This window comes from Lonchura striata, chromosome 10, assembly GCF_050655825.1.
Source record: "Lonchura striata isolate lonStrDom1 chromosome 10, ASM5065582v1, whole genome shotgun sequence".
Taxonomy (NCBI): Eukaryota; Metazoa; Chordata; class Aves; order Passeriformes; family Estrildidae; genus Lonchura; species Lonchura striata.
This window is the reverse complement of record NC_140712.1, coordinates 10,368,599-10,395,752: the sequence shown is the minus strand read 5'-3', so window position 1 is coordinate 10,395,752 and position 27,154 is coordinate 10,368,599. Positions and strand designations below refer to the sequence as shown.

At 38.1% G+C, this 27,154-nt stretch overlaps 1 protein-coding gene across 3 annotated transcripts in view; it reads right to left on the bottom strand.

Moving 5' to 3' along the window:
• The window catches only part of THSD4 (thrombospondin type 1 domain containing 4), a 241,699-nt gene that overhangs the window by 212,760 nt on the left and 1,785 nt on the right, over nt 1–27,154 (bottom strand). For all 3 annotated transcript variants that reach the window (XM_077785884.2, XM_085588694.1, XM_085588695.1), the window contains exons 2-3: nt 8,492–8,598; nt 4,525–4,594 (exon numbers count right to left, since the gene is read on the bottom strand). In XM_077785884.2, coding sequence (XP_077642010.1) covers nt 4,525–4,594; nt 8,492–8,520 — 99 coding nt within the window. In that variant the 5' untranslated portion in view covers nt 8,521–8,598. The remainder of the gene's footprint in view (nt 1–4,524; nt 4,595–8,491; nt 8,599–27,154) is intronic.

Genomic DNA, 27,154 nt, shown 5'->3' with positions numbered 1-27,154 from the left:
GTAAACCATTGAATTTTACAGTACGTGGTAAGTGTAAATATTACCAGCTTAAACGATTTGGCTTTCAGTTCTTTGTATAAAATCTCTGTCTGAACATCTGTGCCTGTGAAGATTAAAGGGCTAAAAAGCCTGGAAATAGAAGACCTTTGTATTCACAAATCACTGAAGGGAGTTACAATGCCTGGACAGCTTAACTGCCCCTTCAACCAACTCTGACCACATCTGAAGAAACCTTAACATTATTTGAATAGTCTAGAAAGTAAACAGCTCTGAAAAAGGTTCAGAACAGTTTTTGTGCCAACAAAGTTTGAAGCTTCCTCCAAGTGTGGCTAATTTTTCACACCAAGACCACCTCCATTGCACTCTGGGAGATTAGTGTTTTAAGGAAGAGGTTCCTTTCCACTCTTCTGTGAGACCATTAAGTGCTTTCAAGTAACAGACAGCTCAGTCCTGACCTCACTTCTACCACTTCTATACAACCATTCCTTATCCGTGGTAGGATTGCTTCTCATTTACAGTAAGGTAAAGACAATAACAATCAGGCCCTCATTATATCACAAATTAGGTTTCTTTATTCTTAGAAGTATTTCCTCACCATTCACTACCATTTGTGGCCTAGGTCACTAAGCTTATATTACCCTTGGCCTCCTCCATCAAGGTCAGCCATCTACAACTGCGACAAATTTGTTGCCATTCTATTTATTTCTATGCTTAGAAAAATTCTTTGGGATCCACATGTGGTAGAAATACACATTTTATTTATTCTGTAAGTGCTGTAACAGCTCCCCAGACCTCTCGGTGAGTCATGCACCAATTGATCACCCCAGAAGCAGAGAGGACAAGCTGTCATAAAACAGAAAGCAACGTTCCCTAACAGAAGAACTCATCTGTGAATCCAAAAAGCTCCTAGTCTTTATCCCCACTCTCATCCAAAGCTTGGACAGAACTAGCATGCAGAACTGCTCTGAAAGAAGATGAAAAACTTATCTATGACTTTGAAAGCTCACCTGCACTGGAATCCAACTTGAACTGTGATATTTTAATATTTTCTTCCAGAAAAACACAGTCCTGCTCTAAGCATAAAGAAGTCAGTATTTTTTAATTTAAAGATAAAAATAAAAGTTGAGAGGTCCATGATAAAGCAGATTAAAAGCAACAAAAACACTGGCCTTGATTTTTCAGAGTATATTCCCATAAAATAATGTATCCTTATCCTGTCTCCTTTCCCCAGACAAAGATGAATTTTATTTCCTAACCACTTTAATCCCCACCATCAAGGACAGGGAATTAGTAACAACACAGAGATAGTAAGAAAATTCTTTCAGCTGTTGTTCTAAATATTCTGTTGTACTAAAAGGCTAATTTTAAAGGGAAAGTCTTCACATGGCCTAAATCACATCTCCTGTTTCCTAAGGATTACTGCAATTAGAATAGCAGCATCATTAGCTAGAAAGACTTTCATAACAAGGGTTATGAAAGGAGCAGATGTATATCTGCACAGTTAAAGTCAAGCATCTGTGCTGAAGACAAGCAGATAAACTGACCAGTGAAAAACTGCAAGAGAAATATGGACTCCCTTGCAGCTGGAAGTGTTTCATATAAGTGATGTGGATGAAAATACAATCGTAACGGACAGCAGTTATCCTATAAACAAAAACATTGCCAGAAAAGAAGGGGTGACACCTGTAACCATTTGCTGCAAAGGAACAGCAGCTGTGCAAACCCACGGTGACTGAGCCTCTCCAGTGCAACCCAGCTCAGTTCCACAGCCCAGCCAGGCAGACCACAGTGACTTTGCTGTGGTTCTGTTAGCAGGAGCTGAGTTCCAGCTCAGCAAATCCTGACAAGTTACACACTTGAGTCACTGCTGACCATGGGGCAGAGCTTCACCCTGCCTAGACTGCAAGGAAGAACACAGCCCTCCCTTCCCAGCCTCTGCTTTTGTCATTTCCCCAAGTCTTAATTCCAATATGTGCACTTCCTGCTATGGAAGTAATTTGGCTCATTCTTCTAGCTATCAGTCTCATGCCGTTATGCCAGAAACAGATTTTTGTGTGTGCATCTGAGGAACCAACCTGCTAAATCATGCTTAGCTTAATGCAAAATAAACACACAATAAGAATTGGGGTATGGTCTAATGTTTCATTAGACTTCAGCTCTAGTTTTTTGATTCCCCATACTGTACCCTATGAGTGTGTATATGAAAGTTAGCAAACACCACTTTCATTATTGAGTGTTTTGTTAAAATTGTTCATCAGATCCCTCATCCTCCTCCTCTCCCTTTCTTTCTTTCTGTACAACTGAGCTCCTCTCAGATAGAAAGAACCCTGCCAAACAGCAGAGATATCCACCCAGAAATACACAGGTGTCAGCAAATATATGGTGGGGTTACTGCAGGAAAAGAATAGATAGAGCTTCCAGAGCTACAAAGCTGAGAACTCACACTCAGAAACACATCTGACTTGGCCTTCAGAGTTACTAACAGCCCCTGTTGCATGGAGCTTATAGGTAGGGCAGAAAGTTTGTGAAAAGTGTAATAAATACAGAGTTCCAGTCTAAACACAGTTTGGCATGAATAGAATCCTCTCCCTTAGGGTAAGAGCTGAGAATGACAGCCAGCCTTGGGGGCCTGTGAGATTGTCACTAGGAAACTTGTGCCTTGTCCTCAGTAAAAGGGATGTCTCCAAGGTGGTTACCATGCCCTTAAGTCCCTTTAACTAGTATAGAACACACTCCAGACCCGTGGCATTTCTCATTCAATTGAAAACAAAGAATCTGATTTTATCTAAATTAATTCCGGGGCTTCCCAGAATGAAGCAATTGTTTCTCTGAGTTACTCTATTTTAGTTAGTAGATTTATTCCCCCTAAGGCCATTTGGAAGCTGGACTGAAGCATCTCTCCACTGTCAGTGTTACAAAAGAATGTCTAATCAGACAGAATACTGAAACCAGAGCAGCAGCCTGACCATCTCAACTGCACAACAAAAGAGAAGAGATGAAAGATAGGCAAAAATACTAAATTGCCCTGCAGTTTAGAATAGAGCCCTTGGACAGCTCGCTGCAGACTGGACTGTGCCAGTTTCAGACCCCATCACTGCTGACCTTATTTAACTTGTCTTACAAATAGGCTGCACAAGGAGTTAACAGGACTTCTGTCTTCTTCTGGAACTCTGACAATGAGACAGCTTCAGGTTTCTAGTCCATACCTGTGAGGCTATTGTCCAAATCACTTTTTACCCTAAAGACAGTGGCACATGCACAAAAAAAAAAAAAATCAAACCCTGCAAACTTGTCTTTTATGTCATTCTACCAGTATAGTTTTCAAAAAAATACACATCCTGGATTATTATATTAAAGCCTATAGTAAAAAGCAAACTTGTTTTTAAACAGGTTATTTGATACCTTCAGTAATTAATTGGTTGTGTTTGAATACCAATAGATATGAGATACCAAGTGGTATTAAGATATGAGAACAACATTGATATGAAGTGAATGTGATGAGAGTGTGAAGAGACAGAACAGCATTCAAGGGGTCTTGCCTCACATCTGTGGCAGAATTAGCAACACCTGCACATTGTTCCAAATAAACATTTGTCCAACACACTCACAGAGACCTACATCATGGAAATTCTAAATATTATTGAATCAATATAATCTTCTTTATATCATTACCATAGCAAGTGTTTTATAATGTCAAACCTAAGTTTCCTTTGCCTCAGTCTAAATCTGTTTCTTCTCATCTACTCCAAACAGAAAAAAACAACCTTCATTTTAGTATTCAAAAGTATTTGAAGGTTATATCTTCCTCCAGCACCAGTCTTCCAATTTTTAGAATAAACAATATGAATTTGTTCAAATTTGCATCAGAGGTAAGATTTTAAAATCTCTTAAGGATAATCCCTGCTGCTTTCTGTTTCTCTACAAATTGTCCACTACTTTCCTGAAAAGCAGTGCAAAACCCAAGGATTCCAGCCAAGATCTCCCAAATGCTGAGCATGGTGAAAAGTGTGCAGGCTGCAAGCCTGCTTAGAGATGCCAATGTCTAGGATGAGTGAACCATCCACAAAAGCACAACAGGAAATTCCAGCAGTTTCCAGCTCCAATCTCTAGCAATTTGAATAACAACAGAGTGGTTTGGGTCCAGCTTCTGTTTCAGACACTTCTATCTCTGCAAGAGAAAGAGCTGCCTGTGAGCAACTGGGTGGTTCTCCACTCACTCCATGTCTGCTCTCACCCACAGGAACTCTTTTTTCCATGTCTTGCATGATGAAAATGCTCCAAAGCCTTAGTAACTATTTATGACCTATAATACTCTATACAATTACTCAGCTAAGTAACCATGATGAGCCTCTTTCAACCACACATATATTCATTAAAAAAAAAAAAAGAAACCAAAAAGCCTCATATGCACAAACAGAAGCCATTCCCAGAAATTTATTCAGATTGCATTGCTTTACACATCTTCCTCTAATCCTTTCACATTTACCTTTCAGTACACAAAGTCTGAATGTTTCTAATGCTTACCTTTCTGTGTTCAATTGAAGGCTGTGGGATGACAAGCTGAAATCCCAGCACTGCTAGGGAACTGAGAAGTCTGAAAAGGCAAAGAGTGAAACAGAACAGGTAATTACCACTAATACAAACCACACATCTACAACATCTTACAGGGCTTCACACTGCAAGAAGATATGTAAACACATGAATACCATTGCTAACCAAAGCAGATGTACTAAAGTGTATGAAATGTTCTTATGAAATTCTGTTCACAGCAGGCTCATACCTGAACGTATGAACCAGGTTCATACATAGATTTGTCCAGCTATAAAGCAAAAGTGAACCAAATTGAATCCATTGATGGTATTTCATATAACTTCATGTTTAAATTTAAAAATTCCTGGCAGTGCACATTTTAACTCCTCAGCATTTGGTGTGAAACTGGCATATGCTTTGCAAGTTTTCTAAAGTGCTAAGTAAGAATTCACCCACATTCTGTGGTCCACATTCTGTGGACCACATCTGCTTCTACCTCTGCCTCCTCATTTTACAGATGAACACTCCACCTTCAGCACACAGGGAACAGAAAATAGGTACTTCCCCAGCTGCCTAACACTTGTGAAAATTGAATAACCTAATGGGCACAGAAGATGGAAAGCAGCAAACACAGCCCACCAGAGACTCAGGATAAGCAGCCAAGCATCGCCCCAGTCCCCACATCTTCAGTGTGAAAGGAGTCATAATGGGAACCAAGCCCAAACAAACTGTTCTGTCAAGCCTCACCCCTTTAGTGACTCCTAGGAGCCTGTTACAACTTAGGCACAGTTAGCTCAGTCATTTTTTTACTATAATTTGCAACAGAGACTGGTTTGTCTCCTTCTAACAAGCCCCTTCACCAGAAGACATGGACAGGTATGGCAAATAAGATCAAGGTATCTTTATTTGTACCAGGAGTTTGATTTTTCAGTCTACAAAGAGTATGTATAAGGGGGAAAGCTGTTAATGGTTTGCTGAATTTCAATGCAGAAGTAAAACTGATGGATTTGGATATAAAATACATCTGCAAACTAACAGACCAGACAAAATCCAGCTGCATTTCCTATTCACAGCTGCATTTCCTATTCCTTCCTTTGCTCCCTACCCAGTGACCCTTTAAAAAATTTTTATTGTTTCAGGTATTTTTTGAGACAGACCTCCTAAAGAGAAAGGTTTTTTTTTAATAGTAAGCATTTAATTGCCACCAATACAAATATTCTTCTGCTAGGGAGAATGTTTATCTTGTGTAGTCTGTGTTTGTTCTTGTTAATATACTGCAAAAGAAACTATTAGGTAAGTACTGATTGCACATGGCCTATGATCACCTCACCGTCTATGCCCCTCTCTATCAAAGCAATAAACCAGTGAAAGGCTAGAAAAAGTCATTACTTCTTTACTGCCACATCATTTTAGGGTAAAAAAAAAAAAAGAAGCCCTTTAAAAATTGTGTTAGAAGGAAGTCTGATATTTCACAAAGCGTTCATTGGTGATAAAACAAAATACAGAGGAGGTGGCTGAAATCAGAGCCAGTGTAAGACACTACAAAGAAATCACAGCAGGAGTCAAAACATGCAGTTCAGAGCAGGAACCAATCACAAAGTGGTACATGGAAGCCAAAGGCACAAATGAATAACCTGATTTGCAAATCACTTCTGAAATCAAAGGCAGAAATAGAAATCAGACCTCCAAACTGCAAAATCAAAGCATCAAGTCCATCTTCAGCTCACCTGCCTATCTCTTTTCTAAGTGTTTAAGTGATCTCCCAGCTCTTCTCAATGAAAAATGACAAGCATCTAAGTAGGTGGAATGCAGTATCTGATAGGCCCAGCCTACATCCTCTGCAAATTATATTTAACTTCCATTTCAGAGCCTTCCTACCCACCCCTGTTCCCTTATGGCTTCTGTTCCCTATAATCCCTCAGAGCATGTAAAAAAAAGTTCAGACTTTCCATAAGGAAATTAATGATTTCATCCTCATCAGGACAGGATTTTTCTGATCAGTCTGACAGTCTACAGATTTCCATGTGTAAATTCTTCTGAAATCATACACAAGGTTGTGAGTTGTGAGCTGAATGAGAACTGTAATCTTCAAAGCAAATTACTTACCAGATTAAAGTTTTCAGTTCTAAACAGTAAACTTTTAGTATATGTGTGGTTACTCTGTGCCAGGCTTTTCCTGACCATTCTTTAAGGAGGTTGCACTGCAATCACCATCTGTATGTATGTGGCTCAAGGACAATAAAGATAGATTTTCAATGTGCTTCTGTATCTGCAATTTGATCAGTCAGAAACAATGGTATCAAGCAACTATTTCAAACACACAGGAAATTTGCCAGGAATACTTAAGCTATCCTGAGGTAAGCCCCTAGCTTCAAATCAGTGTGTGGCAATTTAATTTTTTTAATGTTATTTCCCTCAGCAGCTTGCTTTGGCTAAGTTCTCTGGACCAGGCTTTTTTATTTGTCATGCGTGACTAACTTTAAGCTTCCCAAGCTACAAAAATAGGCTTCTCCAATTTCAGTGTGTTTGGTTCAGGTATCCTCACAATGCAGAAAAGTCAAAAAGAACAAGGGCTTCTCAAAATAAGGCCAAACTTTTCAAATATACCTGAACAGGTGAGGTACCAGCTGCAGCTGGTTGATGGCTGTATAAATCAGGCCTCTAGGAACCTTGCTGGTACATCCCCTGCTCTCATAGTTAAGGCACTGTTTGGAGCCAAGCACCCAGTGAAGCAAAGTCAGACTTTAAACTCTCTCACTTTCTTTTACTGGCAACACCAATTGCCAGTAATATAAAAACATAAAATAGAAACTTAAATACAAGCATATATAAAAACAGCTGGGAAAGGTTTGGAGGCACCAGCACAAAGCAAAGCAATATTAGGTCTATTGTAGGAGTAGCATGAAAATAATTGCAATTTAGCACCTCATTTAGAACACCTCTCAGAGTTCTTCCTAGTCAGTGCAGTGAGTGTTAGCTCTGCATGAATGAAGCTAGAGGGTACCAAAGCAGATCTCTCACATCTTGCTATCCCTTAGTAGCTACATTTTATGGAGGAATATTATGGCCAATTGTGGATTGTCCAGATAAGGTGATCAGTACTGACTAGTGCAGTATGGCTCTTGTCTAAAATTCCCAACTTCCTCCCAAATCTACTGAACAGCCCAAGTCTGGGACAGCTTGGGAGGAGCTATGCAGGTCATCTTTCAAGGGGAAAGATAACGCTGGTAGTGCCAGTAATGTGTGACAGATCCATTTTGATTGAAAATCTGCCCTGGCATATTAGGAAGGTGCCAAAATTGCAGTTCAAATACTGATGTCTCAAACTCAGGAGAAGCAAGGTTGGAGCAGAGGTGTCACAGTGACTCCATCCCAAAGACAGAGCACTCAGCTGTCTTCTTGCAGGAGGTCAGCCTGTGTCTGTGTGGCACCAGGGCTGCCTGTCTGCTCTGAATCTGCTCGCCCAAGGACAGGACAGAACCGGCCAGACCAGCTTAGAAACAGCTGAATGTTTCCTTTGTTAGAAAAGCTGTTTGAAAGGTCTTTCCTATGTTTGCCCACTGGCAAACTGTTTCAGGAATGCATAAGACAAATCCGTGAATGAATTGCAGCACAGGTACTAAAACATGTAAATCAGCAATTTAAGCCCAGTGACTGTAATTGTACAGCCTCATCAAAAAACACAGGAACTTCCAGTAATATAGACCATCACACTGGCACACACTAACAGATGCTCTAAGCATGAACAAACATTGAGAACTTTCTTTTTTCACTATCACCAAAGAATGCTATGTGTGGTATGCATATACTTGAGTATTTGGTCTTGGGACCAGATTTCTATTTACCCTCCTACGATACAGACACTTTTAACAGCAGAGCAAGAGACCACCAAATTGAAATTTACTGCAGTGTGTTAAGAGCATATTAAATAAGATTTTAAATGTTTTATTGCATCACTTACCTCAAAGAAACTATTAAACTGTCTACCATGATTTTTAATGCAAGGTATCTTGAAGTGAAAAATACCTCTTCACTGTGGTACAGCACAATGAAAATCACTCACAAATCCTAAAAAAAGAAAGGAGAAAAACAATTAATACTGCTTATTCAGTATTTCCCAGGATTTGCATAAAACTGCATACAAATCTACATTAGTCATCTCTACTTCAACTGAATATCCAGTGTGTGTTACAGAAATAAACTGTACACACACTGTTTTTTTGCAGCAGGATTTCAATATTACCAAAGTGCTCTGCAGAAATACTGCGGGATGCAAAATCTTGGTTTGATTCCCAAGAAGGCAAATCTGATGTTAGACTTACTTGCCTTTTTAATTTGCCTTCTTGGTATACTTGTGTAACAATAAAGCAAACAATCTCATTTAAAGTATTTTGTTAAAAAAATTCATAGAAATGAAACTTGGTTACCAACTTCTAATGTACAGTAATATTATTCATATACTCTGCACCTTAAGAGCAATGCAAGGATGACTGTGAGTACTTACACAGTTTGCAGAAAAAACCTGAAGAGTAGTGTTGTTTCCTCTACCACAGATGGAAAACCTGCCCACAATGAAGTTAAATGCCTTGCCCATAGTCAAGGAGGAAATCTGCAGTTAAACTGTATTCTGAATATAAATTTAACTGATCCTTATTTCTAAGTACTATTAGTGCATCACGCCTACTGTGAACACACAGAAACCCTACCAGCCCTTGGGAGGATTACCCTAACGCACTTTCATTTGTTTGTAAATAATTTCAAATGTTCAGACCTCTGGGAAGTTCTTATTTTCTTAAATTTGAAATCATATATTGGACATCTAAAATGCACCAGGATTTTCAAGTGGAAAAGAGATCCTTGCAGTAAAGAAATACAACATAAATCAGAAGGGCTGGTGGGGGAGTGGCAAGAAGGGAGGAAAAGAGGGAATAAAACACTATTAGAAGATAGATCATACATTTCAAAACTTGGTCAACCACTGTCTGTATCTTTCCCTTTACAAGTGGTTACATGCTGAAATGCAGTGGAGTGAAGAGAAACAAGAGAACATTGCTGTTCACAGATAAAGAGCTCTCCATTTCTGTCAGACAGCCAGATAGTTGAAAACTGCCTAGAACGGGACAGGACTGACAAGAACGTAAGAAATGTGCAGTTAGATAAAGTACAGATCCTGCTTCTAGGAAAGTGCAGATTGCTTGCAGGTAACTGGACAGTTTACATATTCCCCATCCTTTCCTAAAAATCAAACAACAAATTTGGTTTAGGAAACCCCAAAATACTTGTAACATCATCAAAAGAGAATTCCACAATTGATTAATGATTTGATTGTTTAGTTTTTTAAATGGAAGGCATTAAAAGTTGAGTACTTGGGAAAGTACCACAACAAAAGTTCCGTATGTAACAGGTTTGAGTTAGTCCTGAGGAAGAAAGCACTAAGGCTGAGCTAAACTTCATCCTCCCCTGCAGCTTCACAGTTGTCAGTAGATCTCGGAGGTTTTCTCCAACTTCTTCACCATTTTCACTACTTAACACTGTAAAATTGGCTTGTTGTAAGATGGGAAGCACTTCTGAAAACAGATTTTTAGTCTGGATCTCCTGCAACAATTCACACCATTTGAGATTTTAGCACTTTCAGTAAAAGCTGCATTCCTTTAAACATCAGACAAGTCTACACATCCAGCACCACCACCAGACAGATCCCCTAACACAGCATTTACTAATTCTGAACTGAGAAGGAAATAAATGTCTCGCTGCCTACTACCTGACTCTTAACTACCAGGCATACTGAGGTACAATAGTTGTTTATATCACTTATTGAAGATGGAGGATCTGTCTATAACATGGATTGTAACCAACATGGTTTCGTATTCTTATCATCTTGGGTTTTTTCCAGATGTACTCTCAGATTTTTCACTCCATAATAATCTTTTCATCCAACAACCTTGTATGGAGTGACACAGTCTGAAAAGAACCCTGCTATGGGATACAAAAACATTGAAAAAGCAATGTACACTCCACTAATCCCTTCTATAAACTGCACCTCATTTGAAAAACAGGAAAGATAATACAATAGATCTAGTTTTGCAAAGAAACAAGAGAAGGACCAGAGTGTTTCTGGAGACTGTTCTTAAAAACAGCGCCTAAAGTCCATGCATGTGTTTTCAATTTTTTCAGTTCATTTGTATCTTCATTGTCAATGGCAGGCTGCATAACTAACTCTACTTTCAGCTGCATTTCAATGCCTTTTGCAAAACACCTCTTACCACAACTCATAGATGCATTTCTTTTGAAATATCATTTGTAGCACATAGTGTAAAAACTGCTAAATATTTAAGTGACTTTAAGAGCTTAGGTGCTTACAGCCTACTGAAAGGCATGTCATTTTGGCAGTGGTGTCTTTGATATGAAAATGTGCAAATGTGACAATCATTTTCCCTCCAGAAGATCCAGGGCAAAATGAATACCTGAAATGGCTATACAGTTAACACTGGGATTGAATAACACGGATTTGGCAGGGAAACTTTCAAAAGCCTGATGAAGTGTACTTGTGTTCAATAAGTCTTGCATTGTAAAAGTCAAACTGCCTTCCCAGAAGGGGCTGAAAAGCACTATAGATCTTTCTAGCAAAAACTCTAGTAACCCTGCATACAGCAGAATATATATTAATTTCTTAACTGGAACAACCCACAGTCTTCTACTTCACAGAGTCAAAAAGGCTTTCTCCACTGCATTAGAACATTTGACTTTCAGCAATGTTCCCTATTTCACTTCCAAGCTGGATGAAAACAAGATTGATCTATTTTGATTGAAACTGGGTAGAGGGGAAAAAAAAAAACAACAAAAACACACCCTCCCAGAAAACCACTCAGCTAAACCAACCAACAAGCTCACAGGATGGGATAGAATATAAACCTCTCCAGAACCAAGGGGTGACAATGAAAGGGAGAAGTGATTCATTGCATGTAATAAATTCTGCATTAGGTCACAAATTATTAAAGGACTCTGCTTAAAGTCTCCTCCCCTTTCACACTGCAGGTGAGTGCTTGTAACACCTTCCAACTGCTGCTGCTGTCTCAGCAGTTAGCCTACTGCAATGAGCCAATCATAACCATCCCTTGATATTTACTGACATTTACCCAGACTCTTTCTCACACCATTAGAAAATAAAAAAAAATGGGTGGGGATGGCCAGTAAAAAACCTAATCTAATAGGCTCATAGGCAATCACAGAAATTTGCTGATAAGGACAAAAAACAATTTCTCAGAGAGTTAATGACACAATACACAGAATTATCTGGACAGACAGCACAGACACAGAAAGTTAAGAAAATAGGAAGAAAGATCTTCTGAGAAATCAAAGATAAGCATTACCCTTCAGCTAATTAACTTCAAGAAATGTCTTCCTACTAAGAGGTTTGAAATTTTGCAGCAAGCCAATGTTATCCCCACCTCTAAATTATCATGGGACTACTCACACGTGGTTTTTCATGTGACTGTGCCCTTTGTGCATTGAGAGTGGATGGTATTTCACTTCCATGAATTCCTATGTCATTTTAGCATCAATCCATACTTCTTGTAAGTCCTGTCAACACATACATCTGCATCTTTGTATTAGCTGTAACAGAAATTTCTGAACATCTGAGCATCTACAGGACCTACTTAATCAATCCAAGCCCCTCTATGTTAACTCACAACAGGAATGTGAGATTTATCTTATAGAAACAGACAGTAACCCAACCAAGTTCAGAAGTGCTCTGAGCTTTTAGCCTCTTCCACATTGGTGAGTCACATATGTATGAAGGCAACTTCATTTTCCCTCAGTATTTATCTTTTTGGTCAGATTATGTATCTTGCCAGCTACTGACAATAGCAACTGGAAGCAGGTATGAAAATTGAGCATTGTTCAAAATCATGTTTTCACTGCCAGGAAAAATTCTCATTTTGGTTTCGGTTTGGTTGGTTGGTTTTAGTTTGGTTTTGATTTTTTAGGGGCTTTTTGCTTGTTTGTTTGGCTTTGGGTGGGGGGGTAATCATAAATAAAGAATATCTAGAAATGTTTTAAAGAGAATCACTGCCTTTGAATCTGCTGCCTTGCACATCTGTAAAGTATAGTGTTGGTTTAGTTGTTCAAATCTATTAAATCATGTTCGTTGCAAGTCCTTTGGATTGCATCCAAAATTCACTACATTTGCAAGACTTTGATAAAGCACTCACAGTTTGCCAGGTTTATCTAGCTACATAATTTGTGCATACATCCAACAGCTTGAACTGCAGCTGTTGACACTTACTACCAGAGTTTTAATCTCTTCAAATATTCATTAACTGTATTAAAACATACACTTGTCTCTGAAAGCTGCATAAAAGAGAAATCTAGCATTAGATCTGATGAAAAGTTCTGATACTTACATGAAGAAAACATTTTATTTAAACAAAAACGGCAAGTTGCTCCACCTAACCCTGCAGGTACCTTTCTTTTTCATTTTAAATGCTTTGAGAACTTTCAGGTTCTCCTTCTGGCTGTGCCCAGAACTACCACAGTCCAAGAAAGCTCAGTGCCTGTCTCCAATGTAAGCTTGATCAAGACCCAGTTTTCACTTCTTTGCCTGAAATCTCACACACAGAGATCAGTAAGTGCCCCACAAACACCAAAAGCCCTGAGCTGTGTCTGAGCCATGCTTGGGGCTCGCTGGGTGCCCCAGTGCTGCTCCCCGGGAGCCCTTCCCGGCTGCCACAGGGCACCCAAGCCTAACAGAGCAGTAACAGAGAGCCCAGAGCCACCCTGGGCTGCTCAGGAGTTTGGTCCCTTTTCTAGAGCTGTAATTCAGCAAATGTTTCGCTTCTCCGAGAGCAAATTCAGCTCATTTGGCTGGATTTCAGCAGAAGAACCATGTAACTCGATTAGTCTGCATCCGACCCTATAGCATCTAATTGCTCTCTGAAAATCTAGGAGGCAAAGGTGGCAGAATCCAACAGTAACTATACACAACAATGTCCAAAAATATCCATTCATAAAATGCAAATTTTGGCTTTTAAAAACGTAGTCATTCTGGAGGATTCCACAATGCAAAAAATTTGCTTCCATCTCTCTTGAAGAATATATAATTTAAGACCAAACAAGATCAGACATTAATCTTGTAAGTAAAGGGGAGAAGCAGAAAAGTGCATGCTTATAGGTCATGAGCTGCATTCAAATTTGAGTAGTAGGATTTGTTTCATTTAATTTTTCTTAATCTTTGTTCACAACACATTCTATATTTGATGAATGTGCATTAGTAATAAATACCATAAAACTGGAAGGATTAAAATAATGACCCTGGCCTAAAAACTCCTACTAATGTCTTCTTGAACTCAATAACTGGCCTAAATATGGACTTAAGACCATAGGTCTGATAATCAATTAAAGTATATTGTTGTGGTATAAAATATGACATATAGTTAGTTAATTGACACCCAGTTCAATTGCAAAGAAAACACACTGGAATAGCTGTGGCAAACTAATTACTAATTCTAACATGATTTACAATCAGCAAACTCTGAAAAGATAGTTTATGTGGAGTTCAGACTTACCAAACTTTAAAAAGAGTACAGAAAACACAAAATCGAGTGTCAGAAAAACTGAATTAGTTGCTCTTTTTTACATCTTTGAAATAATAACCCAGAAGAATGATACTTTCTGAAGATTCAGGCTGCACCAAAATTCCTTTGTTAGTCTGATTTTATCCCCTTTTTACCTTTTGAAAGTATTAGATAATTCTCACAAAAGCTTGCTGCATGTAAAATTCTCATGTGCAGTTTCCAGGCAAAGGACAATTATGCAAAACATAAAATGAATCACAAAATTGAGATCACATTACCCTCCAAATAGACAAAGAGATTTTTGGGATGCAATTGTGTGGAAACAATTGCAAACCTATCTTAAGTTCATTTCAAGGTTTTAAAGTGATAGGTTGTGCAATTTTGTACATCCCTGAAATTAGTTTCAGAACTGTGCTTAACCACCACATGGTGATTGTTTTTTTACCTTCCCTTCTCTGTCTAAAGAGGTACTGTAAGAATCTTGACACCAGCTTGTCACCATTCACTGGTTTAAAGAATTTCAATTCTTGTCATAACTGTTGGGGATAGCTAGTGCAGAACCAACTAGAAAGACCCTATATAAGACAAATTCGAAGATTCAAAGTGTGCAGAGACTGAGCAGTTCTGTTCCCATATGAAAGACCTTACTCAATGTTCAACTGGCATATTCCACTTGTGCTGTGTACATGTGGCTGAATATTCCCTTTCCCACAGATCCACTAACACTCATTGCACACGCAACAATTAAGAACTCCCTGTTCCACACTTAACCACCTCAGAGAACTGAAAGGTTCTAGCAGTTTTAGCATTTGAAAACCATGAAAGCTATCACAGCTCTAGATATTAGAAATCATTACCTCTTCTAACAAACCACATTGCATGAATTTTAATGAATTTTCCTTTCCTTGTGAAGAGCTTTTTGCTGCAATCTGAATCTTCCAAATCAAGAATGTAGAAGGGGCTGAACATGTAAGAAAATCCTTTTCATTAAACAATCTTTTTTAACCATTCAATAATCCCGATCAACACTTATCTGATTACTGATGTAGAAAGATATGGAAAAAAAATAACATTGAACAGCCTAAAAAGTCAGGTAGAAATACCTGAAATCTCTATAAGCACTGATACAAAAAAGGTGAATCCCTCATTGCTATTAAAAGCAATGTAACAGAAACACAGAAACATATCTGTGTGAACACTGCTATGGTTGAACATTGAGAGTCTTGCCTACAAAATGAGCAGTAACAGCACAAATTTGTTTTCAACAAGTTCCTGATCTAAATACTTTTCTAAGTGTAAGTAGGTGGAGTGGTGCTTTAGATTTGGTTCAGGTACTATTTTGACACCCACTCCATTTTGTGGAAACTCAGGTAAAACTGTCTGCTGTGACTGGTAGTTAGAATGCCCTTGATGGAAATAACTGAGAGAAGGATTATAAATGAAATGTCAGTCTACAAATCTATTTATTTAATAAAAGTCTTCATGAGACTGATATTGCAAGGCATCTAACTGCATTTCAGAACAACTAGGAATAATGGAAATTTCTTAGAGCCCCTGTTAGCCATACCGATTTCTTTACCTGTACGTATGTGAAAGAAAATTAACTTTCTGTATGTTCTTTTCAGAAGAGAAAAAGAAAATTTAATCTTGAACCTTCTTTAATGAAGGCCATTTTCAGAATTGAAGAAAGGCTGAAAGTTAGAAACTTTTCCTAGTCTGCCTTCAAAACACAGGCTCCCAACAGCATTTAACTGGTGGTTCAGAGGACCTCCTGTCTTTTGCATGAAAATCAAGGACCCACCAGCTCCACTCAGAGAGTTGTAACACACCCTGTTTAAAAAGGTCAAAGAAAACAAATATTTCAGCAAAGCTAATTGAAGGCACATGTACAAGGAAAGTAAAACACAACATATTTCAGGAGTATAATCAGCTATTTCTTAGTAATGCAGCTGGCAGACACCCCTCTCATTATGTAAAAATAATGTGTATTACATAATTATTGTGAAGCTAGAAGATACCTTCCTTTTGCAAAAAGGAAACATGATTTTCACCAATCTGTTTAATAAGAATGTCTGTCTATCAGACACAAGTCCTTTTTTCTCCTTTTTTTTAAACTGCTTCCCACGAGAATGGTGTTCAAGAAACTGTAAATACATGCCTAAGCATCAATATCCTCCATGTAGTAAAAGAAAGGACAAAATATAGGAAGCTGTGCCTCAGAGAATAATTTTAAAGTATTAGGCAACATTCAACATCATTTATAGGTGAAGAACAAGTGTTCCTGTTGCTAATGTACCCTCCGAAAGAAATATTTCATTTACTGGTAAATAAATACATGTGTGTGTCATTAACCTACCACAATTAACTCTCTGCATTGCTCCAACACAAATAGAAAAACTGATGTAAACTACCCTTTCCATAAATTATAGCTGATTCACAATAACAGGGAAGTAAAAGGAGTCAACAATTCCTCTTGTGAACTCACAGAAACATTTGTGACAATATAAAAATCCTGAATTTCATAGCTGTGACTTCCTAAGGAAGGAATTAAGCAGCAGGTTTAAATATATCACAGTCCTCATATTTTATTTTTTTAATTAAAAAAATTTCTCCCCATCATATTTCCTGAGCACCTACAATTTCAAAATATTAACTTTTACAAAGTTCCTTCTGTTCTATGGACATGATTTCTGAGGTGTGACCAGTGTCAGAACACAAAATAGAAGACAGTGTGAGATGTGGACTTGTAATCTTTGCTTGCTTATTCAGAAATGAAATATTTTCTTTGCTGTATCAGTGGGAACCATCTCTCTGCATAAGTAATACCTCCAAATAACAATGCTTTATGGAAATATTCCTATATTATCCACAGCAGATAAGGACAGAAGTGTTTCAGTACAGGAACAAGGAACACTGCAAAGTCAAACCAAACCTCTTTTAAACTTGTTAGCCAATCTCTAATGGCTAAACTGAGCCTTCTTAGTCCTTGGAGGAGATCACTTTGCATCTCCCAGTTACCAGAGAAAACAGACTTATCAAGAATGACTCAGTATTTCTCTTCTGGGCAGCTATTCATACCCACTATCATCAGAGATGTTTAATTTTCTAAAGTTAAACTCTATGCAGAGGAACAGTTACTAACTGGAACATGTACCTATAAATACAACACAGGCATTCTATTGAAATTAGAAGGAACATCCTTGGGATTCAATTTCAAACTTCAGCTACAGTGACTCCAAGGGCTTCTATAGCATTATTCTTGATATACTAAACTATAAAATGGGATAAAAACCATTTCTGGGGAACTTCAGAGATTTCCCTGGCTGTTATGCAGCTCTCTGCCTTGGGTTAAGCATTCTAAAGGAAGGCTGGCATTCCCTCAAGACTGAATTTGTCTTTGACACAGAAGAAAAATCAGGGGAAAAAACCCCAAAGAAACCCAACCAAAACCTATTTGTTTGTAGAGGTAAAAGCAAGACAATTCAGTGGCAGTTTATTAGTCCATACTCTTAGAAATAAAATACATTTATAAATGGATATAAATGGCCAGGCCACAACCCAGCTTGTCTCTCTCCCCTGAACAATGTCCTGGTAACCCAAGGACTATGCCCAGTGTTCCAATGCAGAACTGCACTGCAGACCACTGACTCCTGTACTTTCTCTAATGGAGATTAATGTGGGAACACATCCCAAAATTACTCATCAAATCCTTTCCTACTCAAGTTTTCAAGGACAAGTGTTTTAACATACATTTCAATACTGCCAAAACTGGAAGAAAAACACCACAGGTACCCAGTGACAGACATTTTCTACTAACAAATGTCCAAGAAAAAGTGACCGAGGCTTTCATAATAGACTCTAAATATGATGAAAGTCCTCTTCTGCAGTCAGCAAACTGTTATTTTGGCAAAAAAAGAAGAGATTTCTCTTTTCTATCATGCAATTCCTACATGACTTGGGCTTCACTTCAATCAGCTGTGTTCAACTCAGCTGTTATGAAAAAGCTGAGCAACAGCTTGGCTGTGCTGTACTGGGGCATGGAGTGGCACAGGGGCACCATCCTAAACATTCAAACAACACCTTGTCCTCTAGCATTTGGGGTCATTTGGGCACTAAATACTTACTAAATAGTTTCAGTATGTGAGAGCAACAAAAGGCTTCAACTGACCAGAGGCCAGACACAAGGATGTAGAACTTCTCGGGTACCCATGTGGGAATATGGGACCACTAAAAAATAAATGACACATGTCCAAAATAAACAGCACTGAGATTATTGTGTCATCCTGGTAACTGCTGAACATGCCTTTGCTCAATAAAGCATAAAAAAAAATCAACTGTTCACATCAAGGAAATGGCATATACTAAGACTTAGGTGTTTTGTTTTTTAAGAGGAAGTATAGAAAACTCCTAGATCATAGAGAGAAAAACAGCTCACTGTATAGCTTACATCTTCATTGTGCATTTCAGAGTCTAGATTCCTGAAACATCTTGAAATGAATGAGTTGTGCAAGATTGTCTAAATTATGTTGTTATTAAATAATACTATAAGAATGATGAGATTCTAATTTATTTCTGATTAAAATTCTCTCTGATGTGAGGCTTCCCACATACTGGTACGGAAATGAAACAATGGAATTTGAAGATTTATTGTTTTCTTTTATGATTCTACATAATGATGAATAATAGGTCTAATAAGGGATCTTGCAAGAGCACTGTGAAATTAAGTATTTTTTTCATCATTTTAAAATAGAATACCAGAGAACTTCAACCCAACATGAAACAATAAACTATCAATGGAATTCTGACAGCCAGCTGGAAGAATGGCAGTAAATTATCTTGTACATCTTTTGCAAATATTAAATTCTGAATGCAAGTAAATACAGGGATGACTCAGAGAACACACTGAAGAGCTGTTTCACAGAGTTCTATTTAGCTTTCATCCACAATAAAATTTAGTTGAGGTCTCCAGCACAACAACACAGACATTCAATATGTTTATCTGTTGGGCTGGATATATATAGAATCTTACAAATAGTTCAGTTCCAAAACTGGACTGGCAACCAAGATAGTAGCATCAAATGCCAATTGTGCTGCCAAGCCTTTACCACTTAAAGGGGTACATTTGCAGAGGTGAGTCTCTTTTCTATGAGAAGATGTTAATGGAGAAAAATGGGGAAAAAACTAAGTTACTAAGCTTTAATTAGTAAAGATGACAAACAACACTATCCTAGTGTATTTTCAAGAAAGAGAAAATTAAGATTCAGCATGATTAGTGACAGCTGAAGAAATGTACAATCTCCATGTTCAGAAATATAGAAACAATTTAGATTTTCAGTTCTACCCCCAAGACTGATGCCAAGACTGAATATCATTTTTCTGAAGTCCTTATATGGTTCAGGTTCCCGAAATATCCTAATGCTTGTATCAATCATAACCTCCATGTGGTGAACCCTTCAGCCTCCTGCATTTTAAAGTTGAACTGCAAGATCCTTTAAGTGTTGGGAGAGAGAGCTGTTTATTCTTATCCTGTCAGCTTGAAAGGGATTTTAGACATCCTACAAATCTTGTCTTGCTGCTATGCCTCATGTGCTCTGGTGGTCTACATGACAGTTAGTATTTCAGTCCATTTAGTGTAAACTGCACGAACAGTTACACTCCTACAGGAGATACCAGTCCTTGACAAAAAACACAAAGATAATAACTTATTCAAGGAATTTTGGGCTATCATTCAGTGAACAGAGAAATTGAAACCTTTCACCAGCTGCAAATCAAAATCTCCCTATTAGGAAATTTATGAAGATGCCATCCAGTGGTCTGTGAAGAATGAGTTTATGGTTGACAGATAAAAGATCCAACCTTGCAGAATCACCAACAGCCCCTGTCACCCTTGCCAGTAGCATTATTAAAAAAACCTAAACAAGTCAGGAAGATGCCTTTTTGACTTCCAGTCATCTTTTCCAGATCAGGTTCTAGTCTTGAGTTTTTCTCAGCCTATAAGTAAACTTGATACTGCTTCCAATAGTAGTTTGCTTAGAGAGCAGGAGTAAGACGTGATTGTAGTCTGACTTTGAAAGAACTGAATCAGCTTTGCTACTTGAAAAGTCATTCACCAGAGCTAATGCACACAAGTACCCACACTTATACCTGCAAAAGCCAGAAGGGTTGAAGAGAAAAACCAGTAAGAAATACCATACTTCCCTGTAATTCCTGTATGGGCTTGCAGAGAAAGGTAGGTTAAAGAAAACCCCTTTTTAACAGAGCGGTGGAAACCATCAGTACAGTTAGTAACTGCATAGTAAAGAGGTGACTCCATCCTGTCTCCCCATTTAGCCATACACTATTCAGAATAAGGTAGCCCCAAAATACTTGTAACACAGCAGTTTGAGCAAAAATATTATACTTAGACCCTGTACCTCACAGTTTAACAATATAGCAGCTGAGGAGGATACCAAGAGGGGGAGGTGTGACTACCACAATACAGGTCCACTCACTGACAGCATATCCAGCCTTTTGGCTCTATCTACAGTCACTGACATTTCAGATTAAGGTATAAGAATACCTTTTGTCTGTATATAACAAAAGTTTTAACTTTGCTCACTATCCCTGTAAATCAGATGCAGCTTAGAAAGTGTACTTCATAGTGTAGTTTCAGAGTTGGCAGCTGTGCTAGTCACAATGAAGTCACTTCTCTCTTCTGACCACAATAACAGCCAAATCTAATTCAGTGTATCAAAGTCATCTACAATCCAGAAATCTCTGCCACCCTCAGACCAAGTTTGGGACTTTCATAACCATTCCTGCTCAAGAAAATCTATTCAAGTGGACTTGGCCTAAGCAGAGTGAATAGGGCCCATATTGCATCAGGTAAAAAGAAATCAAAGGTCATCTCTTGGCAGTAGAGCCTGAGCTTATTTGTGCTTGAGGGCAAGTTATTACAGCACACTGACCCTCACCCGACATCACTCAGTGCTTCCCATGTGTCTGCAAACTAGAAAACAGGGACTGAAAATGTGAATGTAAGACTTCTTGAATCTGCATGACAACAAGAACAGCCTATTACAAAACACTGACAAAGGAAACCAAGTAACTCCTCCAGCACTGTGGACTTCGTTTGCTGCCTTATAAAATCTGTATGCCAGAGGTGATAGAGTGCTCTTTTAAAAATGTGTGACCAAATTTCATATGCTGTCTTTTGGGGATTTGGGGTTTTTTAATCAGAGTCTACTGCTGCTGCACAAACTGCTTAGAGTCAGGCAGTCTTATATAGTGACTTTTAATCTTCTAAAGTGCTCACTGTTGGAGATAGGTGAAGACTTGCTGAAAGGAATGCAACTGGAATGGGATCACTCTGGGCACTGCTTCACACTGTGCTCCCTGTTTTAACATAACATCTGTATGGTCTGAGGAAACAGGCATTTTGCATAGCCCAGAGTTTTGAAAAGCCCTTCTAACATAACTTTAGGAAAACAGCAAAACAAAAAGCAGAAATAAACCCCACCTTTCTAAATCTTCCAATGCCAGGAAGCTACATTTGGAAACAGTTTCTCCCCCATTCCCATTTCAAAGCAGTAGAAACAATCACAACTAAATCACAAGCTCTAAGGTTCAAAAGAAATCAGAAAATGATCGTTTATGTCCAATTTTAATAGTATGAAAGCAACAAAGATATTTTGGGCATTCATGCCCTCATGATTCAAAGCTGCATTGTTTTGAAGGATTGTTTCTTGTTTAAAATAATTCTGAGTTATTATTATTTAAATTTTGAACATGCTCTTAACTATCACTGCATTCAGCCATGGTGTGATGAATTGGCCAGCAACAAACACAGGAAGAAGGCACAGATTGATGACAATTGATTAATTAATTACAGCAGCATTGTGAGTGCCTATATAATAAATCTGAACCTGATCCTGCAACACTGAAACGAAAGTACTCCAATTGCCTTAATCTAAGCAAATTTCTGAACTGAAGGGGGGCAGTAAGAAAAAAATTAAAAAATAGACAATCTTTTCAGTGTACAATATGTATTAATACTACAAGTAATGCACGAAGAAGAAGTATAATAAATTACATTTTTAATGGCTGCTTATCACTACAAAAAAATCAAAACTAACATCCTGCCTTAACCCCTGTGTTTCAATGCATGAACAGCATTTCCTGGGCCAACAAAACTGAACAATACTAGAAGTTAATGGTTAACCCACTCTATTCTTTTAAATCCTTATTCTTATGCTGGTTTAGTAAAGTGCTTCAATTTCACATAGAGCCCCTGAAAATCAGCAAGAAAGTTTGCCCACTATTCCCCACTCACTTCCCCAGCTTCTGAATGCAGCTCCACAGAACTACAAGAAAATGAGACAGCTTTCATTTCTGCCAGATTAAGTAATTGCATCCACTCCATACAATTTATCACTCTTTTGGGCAGCTTGTGTCATGGGATGACATTTTATTGTAATTATGCAGGGTGGGATTGGACAGACTCTTGCTTCTCTTTGCCAATCTGATAAGCAAAAAAATTTTTTTTTTTTTACTTTCGTAGAAACTACATGTTTTAGATAAAAATAACCAAACAAAAATGTAAGTATAATGCACAACCAACTAATGATTTGATGTTACCAAGTCAGGACTACAGCAATCATCTTTACTGTGGAAAAAAAAATCCAGGATATCTGAATGCTTTCCAAGTAAACATTTACTCTCAGATTAGTGTCAATGGTTTTGCTGAATTTGCCATTTACAGATAGGTTTGTCCTTCCATGCACTTCTCTGCAGCTAATCCAAAGGGAGTATCAGGGGAATCCGCCTGATTCAGGATTACAGATTTTAGTCATACAATAGTCAAGTATCCAAGTGACGTTTTTCTCCTGGGGGAGTAGTATCCATGCTCACATATATCCAAGTGCTGATCCAGCAAGGCCAAGCACAACAGATGTTTTTCACCAAGAAGCAGGTTTCATGAAGAAGGACTTTTAAAAAGGGCTTCTTTATCCATCCTTTTCCCAAAACCAGAGCAAAGAAAACACATTCCAACTCGGATATCATGAGTCACATAGAAGGGAACAAGCAGGAAACCACAGTACTTCTATCAGTGTTTCAGACTCAGGCTCCAAACAAACACTTCACTTTGGGAAGCCTTCTCCTCCTGTTCTCTTATCTCACCAGGCCATGCAGTCCTGAAGGACTGACCTTGCCCCACCTCCTGGGCAAGCCAGGTCCAAGGTGTCGCATCAGCCCTGCCAGTTCATCAGCAGAGAAACTGGGAGAGTCTGATCACTACCAGGTCTCTCTGCTAAACTTCATTTTGGTACCAAAAGAGGTCAATACAACCCAGCCAAAGATAAAGAAAGTTCAGAAGTTGAAAGTTCAAAAGTTGGAATTTCTGTTATCACAGCAGTTATCTCTTGTATTTATTAAAAGGGACTATTCCTTTATTAATGTTGGTATTTTAAGAAGCTTGGATTTAGGAAAAAAGCAAAGTACGCAAAGTTAAATCACTCACAAAATGGTAGTTTTCTGTATTTCTCTCTACCTTTAATCATATATGGCTATATATAACTCATGAGCTTATAGCAGTCTTATAGGAAGGGGAATAAAGGATCACAGTTACAAACAAGTAGCTCCTCTGCAAAGGGATTTATTTTCTCTACCAAATCCTGTAAGTTAAATATTTTTCTGGTACCCAGAGAGTCTTCCAAAGGCTCCAGTTCCTGGAACCAACTATACAACAAGTAGAGCTTGTCAAGTTAAAGAATAAGTTACTAACTCTCGTAGTGTCAAAGAAAACACTGGAAACTCATGGCTGAAATCAGTGGTCCTGCTTTCCAATGACAAGAGCACATCAGGTGGGAGTGGCTTGATCTGAAAGACATTGAAGATGCTGATAACCTTTTCCTTGACTTTACTGGCTGTTAGACCAGAGCTTTAAATAAAAGAGATAGTGGCTTTTGCATTTACTGAGGAAAAAATCTACAGAACTGATGGAAAAAGTAAATTTTTAAAAATAAAATTTTCCATATAAGGAGCCTGGAATCTTCCTGTGAAGGGAAATTCCAAAACCAGGACCAAAATAAATACTGAAGTGAGATGCCAAGTAGTAGCAGCAGCACAGGACTGATGTGAAATAGCAATAAGACCTTAGGCTGTGATTTAGAGAAACACAGTAATAAACCTATGAAGCACATAGTACATAATTTGGGTTTATTCACGTACAATAAATATTTTTTATTCAAATGACTTTTTTTTTTTGTATCTTTGCATGCAAACTATCTTCAGGAAATCTAACAGTTGACCAACATCCTGGAATTACCATACCTAGTCCACAGCTAGAGGAAGAAGTTCAGAGATAAAGCAAGATGCCAATGGCCTCGATGAGCAGCAGAGAGCAGCCAGTGGAGTGTTGAAACCAGAAGCCCACATTCCAGGAACTCACACATCCATCACCTCAGCAGCCCACAGGGCTACTTGCCCTCACAAGGACTGGACTGAGATCCTATCTGCATTTCTAGTGCCAGAACAGCTCCTATGGAGAAGCCCCACATTTAACACTTGGTACCACCATTTAAAAAATATGTAACAGATGTCAGTACATGGTGCTGACAAGTGCTGACTGTTTAACAGCAACCAGAATTATGAACACTGACCCATCTCTGGGAATGCCATAACCCTGCAGGGGTTACACAAATTTGATTTGTGACATGACACTCAAGTCCCCAAGAGAAAAATGGGTGGGACAGAACATTCCAGGAGGAGAAAACTGGGTTGGTTTAAATTACAGAATTTGAATCTGTTATTGTCACTAACACAAAGAACAAAAATTAACAAAAAGTTACCAGGCAACACTAAAGTACATGGTCTCAGCTCTTACTTTTTACAGAGTAAGATACAAGGCAAAATCAGGTCCATCAGATCATTCTGTTAATCAAATTTTTTTATATCTGCTTAACATCCTTCTAATTAATCTTCTAAATTAAGTACTAAATTATGCATTCTTCCTAAAAATCTAATATACATGAACAGAACTTTATGTAAAGTACTAACTATCCTGAACAAAAACCAAGCTATTGTAATGCAAAACATTGTTACGTATCCTGCTAACAATGCAACCATGTTCACTGGTCACATATTGAACCACATATATTCATATCCTAATTAGCTTTATAATTTACCCAAGTCGTGGTCCAAACTGCATTTAGTTCAGGTAGAGCTGCTGTTTGAAAACAAAAGAACTAATAACTGAACTACTGATATGTAGTAGTAACTACTAACTAACTAATATGTGCCTTCTCAAGGGAACAAGGCTTGTCAGAGAATCTGTTCTTCAGGCAGCACTGTTGCCACTGGAAGCATTTCACAATTTAAAGCTACAAAATGCTTTCCCTATCAACACTGGGGTAAAAGGGCTACTATCAAGGCCCAAACTCTTTAAGAAGTTGGTTTGACACAGTAAGTTTTCTTTTACTTTTTTTCCTACTTGCAAAAAATAACAACCTTCCAAACCTGAAGCTTGTTATGATAACACAACACTACAGGGGACACAGCTAAAATTGCTTATGCATGGTTGACTTTGGAGCTCCTTGGGTTTTTTAAGTGCTTAACCACCCAACCTTACTTCTCTTGTATAGAATTTAATGTCTACAGAAGTGTCTGCAATGACTGCACTGTAGATGATAAATCTGATTTTCAAAGTAAAAAAGAAAATCCCAAGTACCACTAAGTGTCTGACCAGCACTTCACCTCTGTTTTTATTACAACTGCCACTGTGAATAGTCTGAATATCACACATCTGATGTCACATCATAGAGAACTGAGAGTACAGTGTGGAAACCCTGCTTTTCTGTTGTCACTGTGTGCACAGAGCCACACACTGAGGCCAATATGAGTCTTCAAGATGATTCTGCTTTCTTATTTTGTTTTTAGCCTTCATTTAATGCACATTTCTAACAGTTACTCAGTTTGTCCTACGGCATAACCAAAGATTTTGTACTGAGATCATAAAAGCCATCACTACCTGGGAGCAACCTAATTAATTTTCTACAATTAAATCTGCTGGGGTTCTGAAGGAACCTGCTGTATAAAATGCAGAAAGACTGAAATCTTGCACCATACAACACCTCCAAGTGTTTCTGAGAGTTAGGAATCAATTGTTCCTTCAATTACAATGGAGATTTTTCAGATTAAAATCAGCAGCAGCAAGACATGGAGTTAGCCCTGCTCCTAAATAAAACCTGTAAGTTATGTTCAGGACACAATAATGATAAATAATCCATATTTCCTGCCTATACTCACTTTCAAGGACTCCCTATGACAATCCATACCAGCTGGCCTCATGTTTCTAACTTGGCTAAAAATGCTCACTTTTCAGCACTTTTCTTGTTAAAGGCAATCTCTCCACCTAGTCTGCTTAAATCCATTCTCCCACTAGTCTCTGGAAATGGAGTTCCCTGGTGAAAAAGAAAGCATCAAGAATTGCAGGTGTCTAATGAATATCAGCAATATCCAGTTTCATTTTAAATCCCTGATTATACTGAATAGATGAAAACCACATCAACCAGTAGATTACTACAAAGTTTACACCAGAAAGAAGTCCAAGTTGGCAAGCTACAGCTTGGTAGATCAGCTTTCTAAGAGTGCATTGGCAGTTCCACAAACAGCAGTAAACAGACAGATTTGGGCTATTTTCTGTTCCTGCTCTTGCCACAGAAGACAGGAAGAACATGCACAGCAGACTGACAGAATATTAAGAGCTCATCAGGCAACTATTTAATCCATAAATTTATACCCTTGTATTGAGCTACTAGTGTGTTAGACAGTGGTTTTTGATTTTAAAAATTAATCACAATGATCTATCAACAGGTGACACATCAAGTTACAAATACTTCTATTAGTTTGATGACTATTCACAATATTGATGCACCAAATTATCAGTCATGTCTGCTAGTAGACATCATGCCCTTATATAACCCTGTTGTATTGAAATCTTGCATATAACTCGGTTTTGCTGATGCCTTGATTTAAAAAATTATGAAAAAATTAAAAAAAAAAAAACAGAA